At 35.2% G+C, this 11,881-nt stretch overlaps 1 protein-coding gene across 1 annotated transcript in view; it reads left to right on the top strand.

Moving 5' to 3' along the window:
* The first annotated feature begins 1,860 nt into the window (after positions 1 to 1,860).
* Positions 1,861 to 11,881, top strand: part of LOC100373834 (acetyl-coenzyme A synthetase, cytoplasmic-like) — a 32,181-nt gene continuing 22,160 nt past the window's right edge. Inside the window, exons 1-2 of the mRNA XM_085493377.1 lie at positions 1,861 to 2,207; positions 10,997 to 11,088. Of these exons, the coding sequence (XP_085349503.1) occupies positions 1,885 to 2,207; positions 10,997 to 11,088 (415 nt within the window). The 5' untranslated portion in view covers positions 1,861 to 1,884. The remainder of the gene's footprint in view (positions 2,208 to 10,996; positions 11,089 to 11,881) is intronic.

The following is an 11,881-nucleotide window of genomic DNA, read 5'->3' as shown; positions in this document are numbered from 1 at the left end:
TTTGATAAATAATGCTATGCATAATTGCTGATATCTATGCATTCATAAAGTTATACATCCTGGCATATTTGGGGGGTATTGTTATCGTTATAACCGTTTCCAAAAATTCTCAACTTGAACTTGCATTCCCCCCAAGGAAAATACTTCGAGCTACAGAGGTCATGCAAAAAGCAAATGATGGTTTGTACTGGTATGTTTCAATCTTTATAGAGTGAATACGACCTTTGTGCTCCTCGGTCATGCAGCTGAAGCGCCAAGCTTGTGAGGACGAATAAGCCATACGACCAAGGGCAACATAAGCTGTAGCCAGTCCATAAAGGTTTTATCATATACCTTATATGTGTAACTATAATTTTACCTTGGCATGACCTCAAACACACAACATAATTTAGAATGACGTGCTTTGTTTTGATTGATGAAACCCTGCTGGGCAGCGCGTGATATGAAAAATTATTGCCCTGATGTGAGGGCGCACTTCCCATAGCGTTGCTAGGCAGGGCAATACAAGGTAGATGATAATTTATATAATTGCTACTCAATAAGTATTTTTTTGCAACTATATGTGACTCGCTGTCACAAGATTCTCAGTCATATTTTCACCTGATTTCTGAATGTAGAGAAACATACAAGCCATTTACGGTAAATCTATCAATAAATATAAATTATGGTAAATTTGATTGTACATTGCATTGCATTTCCTGTAATTCACTGCCCTTTATGCCCCCTGGGATGTAGGGCAGCAACACCAGCCTTGTTCAGTCATGCAGTGTACATTCAAAATTTGTGTAAATGTTAGTATTTTACAAATGTATATGTAACATGGGACCCACATCGGACACAATTATGTGCTTCTTCAAATATCGCAGGTCAGTCTCTTTTGATTTAATGATGCTTCTTTCCATGTTTCTTTGGTGCAGTCACAGAGAATGACATTTCCCCTCTATTGCAACGTGTGAAGAAATTAAATTGACATTGTAATTAACAACGCCAGGATTAGTCCACTCTGAAACATAACTCAATACATGTATATTCACCATGTATCACACAGTGTGACAAGATCATATCTCGTTTAACAGAGCATTGTATGTACAGCGTTGGTGTCGGAATTGACTTTCTTATATTCCACTGCCGAATATTAATCCCACCAACTACTAGTATAACCCTTTCCTGAATAAAAACAAAGGAAACACTGAAATTGCCTCTTGAGGGCAGTATATAATATAGGTTTGGTTTTGAAAAAAAAAACTAAAATGATGGCATCCAGAAACGTTAATAGTTTTATAATTGCAGAACTATTTCCAAATACTCTAAATCGTATAACCTTTGATAACCAAGGAAATCAAGTGTGTATTAGAGAAATTATTTCTTTCTTTTTTTCACAATGATATATATAATTTGTTTCAATTCAAAAACTAAATACTTGCTCCTATTATGTTCGTTATTGGCCCAGTGTTATTGAATAACTGATCATCGAGACATCCAACTGTGTGGCCCATGCCCGGGGCCCATGGTATTCAGTTAGAAACAAGTACACATATAATGTATGTCGTAGCCAGGGTCGCCTCATCAAGGCCATCCAATCACAAGACTACTTTCCTGCACGGAGGGACACGCCCATCGTCTTCATTCATAAACGACCCCGTAAACAGCGCCAGCTTGTGGTCATGTGTTAAAATATAAATCATTGAAGAATAATATCAATATATTTTTACTGATATGCTAATCTTTATTTGAAATTGTGTGTAACAGGTTGGCTGATATTAATTTTAATTATTCTGTTCAAATATCCAGATTATTGAAAATATTTTAGATCAGCGTGATTTCTCCAGAGGGAGTAAACGGCTGTTCCTACACCCTTTCTGCTTTCTGCATTCTGCTTCCAAAATGGCCGATCACCAAGCCGAGTTGCATGCTCTCTACAAGCCAAATGCGGATTTCCAGAAAAATGCGCACATATCTTCTATGGAGAAATACAAAGAGATGTATAAGCAATCTATGGACAACCCGGACGAGTTTTGGGGGAAGATTGCAAAAGATTTCTATTGGAAAACGCCACCGACCGGCAAGATACTGGAATACAATTTCGATGTCAGCAAAGGAAAAATTGACGTTAAATGGATGAAGGGAGCTGTCACAAACATTTGTTATAATGTTTTAGATCGTAATGTGAATGAAAAAGGTCTCGGAGATCAGGTAGCTTTCTTCTGGTAAGTACCGTCACCGAGTTGTGTGTGCCCTTGTTGCCGCATATCCGATCATATCTGATACCCGCCACGTGTAAACAAAGAATTTACGGGTCATGAAATGTATGTCGCTTGTCAAACCATTAGTATTTACTACACCGACGGTTTCACACTATACGATGAGCGGGAACGCCTCTGGATTCAATGGAACGGCAAATAATAGGAAATCCATTGTACCAGTGACCGACGCTTCTCTGTTTCTTCACCTCCAGTCACTTCCTGGTTCGGTTCTGCTACATTGACATTGTCGTTGTTGTTTGTTGTCAAACAGATCATCACCTGTAATTATTGCTGTGTGTCAACTCTCAGTTCGTGTTAAAAACATGTTTACTACTTCGAAAAATAACATAATATATAATTAATAAATTCAGTGATTGGTCATCATACCATAAAAATTAAAAACAAACATACCGTAAAAATATGTATTTATAGGTAAACATTAAATAGAACAAGTTGAAATCATTGATGACAATAACACTGACTCCTTAACAAAATTGTAAGTTTTCATAAAAAAGTAAATCCAGCTAATAGGCAGGTTTGAAGTAAGAGGGTCAATCAGGGGTATGGATGGCTTGGAAAAGCATGACATTCACAAGTGCAATTTTTTTGTCTGAACATTCTTATGTTATACAAATGTATGTACCAACATGATTTCTCTGTAACACCTTGCATGCATCCTTTTTTCTGTCTGTTTCTAGCTAGCTAGCTTGCAATTTTTCTTAACAAATATAAACAAATAACAAATTACTGGAAAATGCGCTAAATTAAAACCTAGTGAATATGTAAAATTTAGCATAGAACACATTATCTAAATGATAAAACTGTGAATTTAAAACCCACTGAATATGCCTGAAATAGTAAATCAGCAAAATTTAAACCCAGTGAAAATTAGTCATTTTATAGTATTTGGATTTGACAACTTAGGCTTAGGCTACTGTTAATTTTGAGTCATGTTATTGTTTTAGTGGTCACCAACCCCAACCTGTTGATTTCTTTCTCATGATTGAGTTTAATGTTACATTGTGAATATATTTTATTAATGATCTAGCCTACAATAATTGCAATTTTGGTTTTTGTGTGCTTCTATTAGAGTTGTGCTTGTAATAGAGTAAATATGGTGTAATAATTAATTCAACTGATTAAGAAACAAATACATGGAAACAGTTTTGTTTCGATGAGAGCACTGTTTAAAATTACTGCCCATTCGTATGCCTGAGGCGGGTGACTTTTCAGTCAGACTGGTAAAAAATTTACATATCAAGTAGTCTTGAAAATAAATTCTGATTCAATAACAATGTTAAAAATGCAATTATACTAAATAATAATATTGGATAAAGTTGATCGCTATCCTTCTTTGATGGCTGATACAAAGATCATAAAATTTAAAATGGGAAATTTAAATTTGTTTTTCGACAACATGTTGAGAATGAGAATGGAAGTATTTTGAAAATAATCTTGAATGCAGGGCTAGTTGAATTTGAAAGTTACCTGCCTGGTTGTCTTGTACACTGATGAGAAACTTGAACTATGAATACATTAGTGTTTTCAAGAGATAATTTCTTGATACTGGTGACATGCAATACTTTGCTGTGGTTGGATTTAATGAATACTACACAGTTTGAGTTTCTAATGTTTGAAACTGATTTAATGTTGTTAAGAGTCGTTAATCTCATAACAAATCTTGAATTACTCATCTATAGTGAACCTCAGGAAATTTTCATTGCTACAAAATTTCTCTCTGACATTCAGTTATCAGTTGGCCTGGAGGATTTGTCACATCGTGATGTTGAGAGGAGAAATACACATCCCATGTCATTGTCAAATGATTGTCTTTTTTCTCAAGGTGTTAATCAGTGTGACAGTACTAATGTCATCAGCATGTAACAGTCATTGACTGAATCAGCTCTCAAATAAAACACTTAGAACATTACCCATTCGTACTATGAGCCCCAATCACATGATACTAGTATGTAAATTTGATTTATTTTTTTTATGCATGACTTTAGTAATTGGATTTTATAAAGACACGCTGTGGTTTTATAGCATCAATCACATCAATGGGTCTCATGCATGAACCAAAAATATTCAATTTTATAAAGGTGTTGTTTTCATATAACATTTTCAATGTTACAGTGTTGTCTTGTTAATTATTTGATGATGAATTTTTGGAGGCATATATTTTATATATATTTTACAATAATTTTGGTTTCTTCACCTTTTTTTTTTTAAATATCAGAATGCCTATATAGAAGTCTACTTCTAATTTTTTAGAAAGTTGGTCATAAATTGAATGATAATGTTCATTACAGTAAATAATATTTTGTTGCGTTTTACAGTACCATGTTTTCAGAAAATTTGAAAAATATTATAGTTTTTTAAACTCAAATTTTTGAAATTGTTAGAGGACAAAATAGCTGCCATTCACTAAAATATAAGCATAATTTTCCTGAAAAATAAGCTGGTAATTCCCAAGCTTTTTTTTCAGATCAGCATCCTCTTGTTGGCTGGCAGTATAATTTATTACAAAATAGTATGAGTAGGCTTGTATTTTAACCTTTTCACCGCCAGATCGCTTCTTTCATTACAAATTCACAAAATGGTCCTGTTTATAGTCTGCATTTTCCTTGACACATTTTTCGAGTTAAAACTGAAAATTGACTCAAATCTCAGTTTTATTTCCAGAAATATTGAAGAATATAAGAAAAAAAGTGCAGAAAAAATTTGGGTGAGAAAGTCTGGTGATGAAAAAGTTAGGACATATATCTTAACCTTGCTTTCCTTTTGCCTAGAGTAATTGAAAAACACGGAAAATTCAGTTAATTCAATTTAGTCACTTACCAGTTGTTATGTTACGATTGCTATGATAACAATCTAATTTGTATTCACTTGTCAGTTAATGTAATTCCTTAGAGTTTTCTTGGATTGAAATTACAATGTACCCAGTTTAAGGCAGTGAGGACTTTAGGAGAAGAGGAGGGGGCTCGGAAACGAATATGCTATAGTCCAGATAAGTCTAGGAAAAATTCAGCAACTTCATCTATAGCAAAGAAACTCTTTAATTGTGCACAAAACTACAAATTACGGAAAAATGTGTTTTAGACTAATTGCAGCTCACTGATTTCAGACAGGGATTTTTTTAAACAAGGGAACAGGGGTGCAGTGCCATCACCCATACCCTGGGGAGCAGATCCTCTGGCAACCATAAAATTCTGATTGACCAGGGATCACATGTGACCACTGTCTTCAACTGTGACCTGTCTGATAGTAATTTTGGCCCCAAGGAGGCCATAGAATGCTCCATTTTAACTTAGAATTATTAAAAACTTCACACCCTGGTAAGGAGAACCCTATCTCCCCCACTTGGTGGCGCCGCTAAAAAACCCTGTTCAGTGTTTTATAGTCTATACCTACCGGTAAATGCATTTCTGATGTATAATGGTACACCTACATGTAGGTCTGTGCCCCTCCTCTAAATATTTTTTTCTTTACCTTGCTCTCAAACACATAATTATGTTTTTCTAGAATTTATTATTCCTTTCAGAATATACATCATGTTATATAGTCTGTTTGATTATTCTGTGACTGTTTTATTAGTTGCAAAATCCTCCCCCCCCCCCCCCTCCCTCCACTGGAATGTTTTTTTTTTCAACCAATCCCAGATTCCGCTTCAGTTAAATTTATTTTGTGACTGTACTCAACTTTAGGAGGTTTGCGCCTATTTCGTGATTGGTAGACCTGATTTAAAATCCTAATAAAGATTGAATACAAAAAATGGGTTGACCCAAAATTCAAAAGGGTGTACAACTATAGTAGAAATAATTTGTACACGTACAATGTACATGCCATTAATGTACATGCAATATTGTCCATAAATCATACAAACTGTTATATTTAATTAATGCGTATGATTTTCGTTAAATTATAAATTGCTTTGAAATTACTATGTACATACTTGTCTGTGAAACAGTATCTGGGTAAATTGGATTTCCCAGAAACCAAATTTACATGAGCTCAGACTTTGTGTGCTTTCAGTCGCAATATATCACTGCGTATTGTACTGTATGAAAAAAATATTTTTCTGTAAATCTGTGTGATTGAAAAAATGTTTGATTTGGTTGAGTTTAACAAGCTATGATTATTAATAAGTTTTACATTCAGATATGTCACATATGATATCTATATAAAAAAAAAAAATTGTAATAACTGTGTTGATGTTGGTAATTGATTGAGGCAATTTGTAAACTAAAGACTTATATTGTGTGGCCTCTAAGATAAGCTTTTTATCTGGCTAATTTGAAAGACGTATTAACTCCTTTCTTGTCAGACAAATGCCAGTATTCCAAGTTAATTTAACTACAGCCATTTCTTTTTGTCCTATAGGGAGTTGTGTTTACTTCAGAATCTGCCACTTACTTTCAATGCTATTCCTTTTATATGAGTTCACTATAAACTCACCGAGGCTGTTATTGAGTCCGAATCTCCCAATTTCTGTGGTTTCTGATAAAATGAGCCTGAAAATCATGCAGGAACAAAATTTTCTCAATGATGGGCTATGAGTGGCATTGTCCAATCATTGTAGAAATTGCTTAACAATGGTAAAACGTTTTTAAGGATTCTTATCAATAGCCCAAAATAACTTTTCCTTACTGTTGTGAAATATTTTCCTCAGTAATAGACCATTTTCCGTACACTGCGAGAATCACGCGTTATGCGTGAATTCGAACGTAAAAACAGGACAAACAAAGGTCATAGCGTCGTAGTGACGTCAAACATCGCGTGGGATTCGACAAACGCGAAAGTATTTTGGGGACATTTCCTTGCTTAATAATGTGCTGTCCACATTTGATGATAGACAATTTCGATTAAGTAAGGGTATTCGGAAGCAATATTCCTCTGTCGAAGATCGGCCGGTCGGTGTGAGCTACGAAATAAGGAAATTCGAGTTCAAAATCAAATCGTTCGATTTTTGCGGCAGACGTTTGACGCGCGTCTTTCATGCATCTCGCGAGATCTCGCAATTGTACGGAAAATCCTCTATTCACGTAGACCGTATATATAATTAATGAAAAGCAAAGAAAAAATTAATATTCTGCCAATTTCAAGACAAAATTATTTTCCGATGACCACAATATTTTTATGTCTAAACATCTGAAACACATGCAAAGAATACAACCTGCTGTATATACCACATACTTTACTTCACCTGCTGTGTTTAATACTGATTAAAACGATCTGTAGTTGTGGTCTTTCCGAGACTTAATAGCTTTGCTGTCTGTGACTTAAGTGGCTGACTAATCAATTGGACTGATAAAATTCAACCATCCATTTTATGTAAGCCATATCAATTCGCTTGAAATGACGTTCGTTAACCCCGTTTAACGCTTGGCGCCTCAAAGTGTCGCACAGAAAGCCTGCTTGGTATTCGCAACATGTAGAGATTCAGACTTCAATGTGAGTGATTAGTACAGCTCTCAAATAAAGCACTGCTGAGACATAATGCTGTTTCATTTGTATGTGTAATATAGATAGTCCGGGTGTAACTTAACTTCCAAGTTGGCTTTGCCCATTCATGAAAACTTCAATGATTTTAACTTTTTTTTGTAGGATTTACCAAATTTAATGTTACAAATATGAGACAGATATCTAAATTATGCTGAGTAATTTGCCCAAATATGTCTCATATTAGTAATATACTACATGTACAAAAAATAAGTTGAAATTATTGATTTATAACATTTATACTGTGATGTTAAAATAACTTTTCTGTGGGTGGTGACACTTTTCTAAACGTTGTTTTCATTTGTATATTTCATGGTTTAAAATTGGTGGAGAAATTGTCATATTGTGTTTTGTGGAATGTAAATTAATTCTCCATTGGTGACTGGTAACAGGTTTGGTTAAAGAACGGCAAGCTGCTTAAAAAACAAAAATATGTCATCGTACCAAATTTTCAATATATTTGCTGATTTACTGTATTGTACTTATTTATTTTTAGAAAGAGCAAATACAATGTATATCATCAAATGTGTTCATATTTTGGATAATTAAGATGTGACTTATTTTGACCATAGATACATGTACTGGTTTTATTTGCATTATAGTGCATGAGCTACTAATGGAGCAAATACGGTATCACTAAAAATGATCATCAAAAGCTCAAACTAATTAATATTCTTGAGGGGAAGCTACATCACATAACTTTTTTTGTTGCTAAACACAATATTTCTGTGGGCTCTGTGTTAGCTGCTGTGGAACACCAGTTGAAGAGCTTTTTTTCACTTTTTTTAGAGTTTTAGACCGTTGTTTTCACCGCTTGTTAGTCCCCGTTCGGACGCAGTCCGAAAACGGGGACTTATGTTTTGCCCTGTGTGCGTCCGTGCGTCCGTGCGTCCGTGATCACCTGTATCTCGAACATGCATGGACCGATTAAGTTCAAACTTCACTCATACATCACACATTATATGGGACATATGCACATGCATTTTTTTCATGATCCGATTAACGATAGCCGAATAGCGGCCATTTTAAGGCCGAAAATGCATCAAAATCGCACATTTTCACCATTCCGGACCCGGATCTCAGTTATGCATGGACGGATTTTGTTCAAATTTGGTACATACATTAAACATAATAGGACCTTGATGCACGTCATTTTTTTTTTTGGATCGGGTTCGAAATGGCCGACTGGCGGCCATTTTGTTTTAAAGAATTCAGTTCTGGATCCGTATCTGAGACATGCTTGGATTGATCGAGTTCAAACTTCACACACACAAGATACATCATGTCACAAATATGTATGTGCATTTGTTTCATGATCTCATTAACGATAGCCGAATAGCGGCCATTTTAAGGCCGAAAATGCATCAAAATCGCACATTTTCACCATTCCGGACCCGGATCTCAGTTATGCATGGACGGATTTTGTTCAAATTTGGTACATACATTAAACATAATAGGACCTTGATGCACGTCATTTTTTTTTTTGGATCGGGTTCGAAATGGCCGACTGGCGGCCATTTTGTTTTAAAGAATTCAGTTCTGGATCCGTATCTGAGACATGCTTGGATTGATCGAGTTCAAACTTCACACACACAAGATACATCATGTCACAAATATGTATGTGCATTTGTTTCATGATCTCATTAACGATAGCCAAATGGCAGCCGCTTTAAGGCCGAAAATGCATTGAAATCGCACATTTTCACCATTCCAGACCCGGATCTCAGTTATGCATGGACGGATTTCATTCAAATTTGGTACATACATTAAACATAATAGGACCTTGATGCACGTCATTTTTTTTTTCGGATCAAGTTCGAAATAGCCGACTGGCGGCCATTTTGTTTTAAAGAATTCAGTTCTGGATCCGTATCCGAGACATGTCTGGATTGATCAAGTTCAAACTTCACACACACAAGGTACATCATGTCACAAATATGTATGTGCATTTGTTTCATGATCTCATTAACGATAGCCAAATGGGGGCCGCTTTAAGGCCGAAAATGCATTGAAATCGCACATTTTCACCATTCCGGACCCATATCTCAGTTATGCATGGATGGATTTTGTTCAAATTTGGTACATACATTAGACATAATAGGACCTTGATGCACGTCATTTTTTTTTCGGATCAAGTTCGAAATAGCCGACTGGCGGCCATTTTGTTTTAAAGAATTCAGTTCTGGATCCGTATCCGAGACATGTCTGGATTGATCAAGTTCAAACTTCACACACACAAGGTACATCATGTCACAAATATGTATGTGCATTTGTTTCATGATCTCATTAACGATAGCCAAATGGGGGCCGCTTTAAGGCCGAAAATGCATTGAAATCGCACATTTTCACCATTCCGGACCCATATCTCAGTTATGCATGGATGGATTTTGTTCAAATTTGGTACATACATTAGACATAATAGGACCTTGATGCACGTCATTTTTTTTTTTCGGATCAAGTTCGAAATAGCCGACTGGCGGCCATTTTGTTTTAAAGAATTCAGTTCTGGATCCGTATCCGAGACATGTCTGGATTGATCAAGTTCAAACTTCACACACACAAGGTACATCATGTCACAAATATGTATGTGCATTTGTTTCATGATCTCATTAACGATAGCCAAATGGGGGCCGCTTTAAGGCCGAAAATGCATTGAAATCGCACATTTTTACCATTCCGGACCCATATCTCAGTTATGCATGGATGGATTTTGTTCAAATTTGGTACATACATTAAACATAATAGGACCTTGATGCACGTCTTTTTTTTTTTCGGATCAAGTTCGAAATGGCCGACTGGCGGCCATTTTGTTAAAGAATTCAGTTCTGGATCCGTATCCAAGACATGTCTGGATTGATCAAGTTCAAACTTCACACACACATGGTACATCATGTCACAAATAGATATGTGCATTTGTTTCATGATCTGCTTAACAATAGCGGAATGATGGCCAATTTAAGGCCGAAAATGCATCAAAATCACGTATTTTCACAATTCCAGAACCGGATCTCAGTCATGCATGGATGGATTTTGTTCAGATTTAGCACAATGTGTTGTACATATGCAGGTGCATTTCGGTCATGATCTGCTTTGAATGTATATGTCACTCAAATATGAACGGAACGGGGACATGTCATTGACAATGACTTGTTGCCAGGCAGTTTAAAATGCTCAGATATTCGCTCCCGGCGAGAATAACATTGTTCCACACCATATTTTCATTTTATCTAATTTTATTTTTCATTTAATTTCAGGGAAGGCAATGATCCTGACGATAGTTCCAAAATAACCTACAGTGAATTACTCAAGTCTGTCTGTAAATTCGCTAACGTGTTAAAAAGTCAAGGTAACATATATATTCATTATTATCTGCATTTTAATATGAATTGTACTGAAATGTTATCCTCTTTTTACTTTGATTACTATTCACACCATAGTGTTTGTTTTTCCTGGAATTTGTGTGAGCAATTTGATAATAAGTTTCTACCACCATCATATTATGTAACTATTTTCATGAACCATAGTAATTTAGAATAGAGTTGAATCCATATGCATCTTGGACTTCAGAATGATCACAAACATTTTTATATGCTAAAAATCATTGACATTTGAACACTTAGTTGGTATTTCCTACAAGCCATGCAGATTCATAAGGCACCACAAATTTAGAAATAATCTCAGAGTTCCTCTCTTAACGTACAAATCAATGAATTATGTTTGATTGAATTGTATTGTGATTATAAAAATGCGATTGTTTTCACACCATGTAGGGTTCAATATGGATTCAATATAACATATAAATAATACACAAAACTGAAACGTGGTCTGTGCAAACATCCACCATCTTTTAAAATTAAAATAATATTGATTTGTTTAACATTATGCTGAAACTCAATACCATAATTTCTCTATTAGAAGTGCATCTCCAATATAAGCACCTATATACCAAGAATTGCATTGGTTGTGTGGTCAATTATTAAAATATCACTTACTTTGACCATAGAAACATCTCTGTAATTCATGTTAGCAGATGTGCTACTAATAGAGAAAATACGGTAATATTCAAATAGCATTGCATCCCATTCATTCATTATTCAAGGATATCTCACTGTTTACATAAAATAGATGTATATGACTGT

The sequence above is a fragment of the Saccoglossus kowalevskii genome, chromosome 18, assembly GCF_978046115.1.
Source record: "Saccoglossus kowalevskii chromosome 18, keSacKowa6.1, whole genome shotgun sequence".
In the NCBI taxonomy this organism is placed as follows: Eukaryota; Metazoa; Hemichordata; class Enteropneusta; family Harrimaniidae; genus Saccoglossus; species Saccoglossus kowalevskii.
The sequence above is the reverse complement of the archived record's forward strand: the minus strand, read 5'-3'. Positions and strand labels throughout refer to the sequence as shown.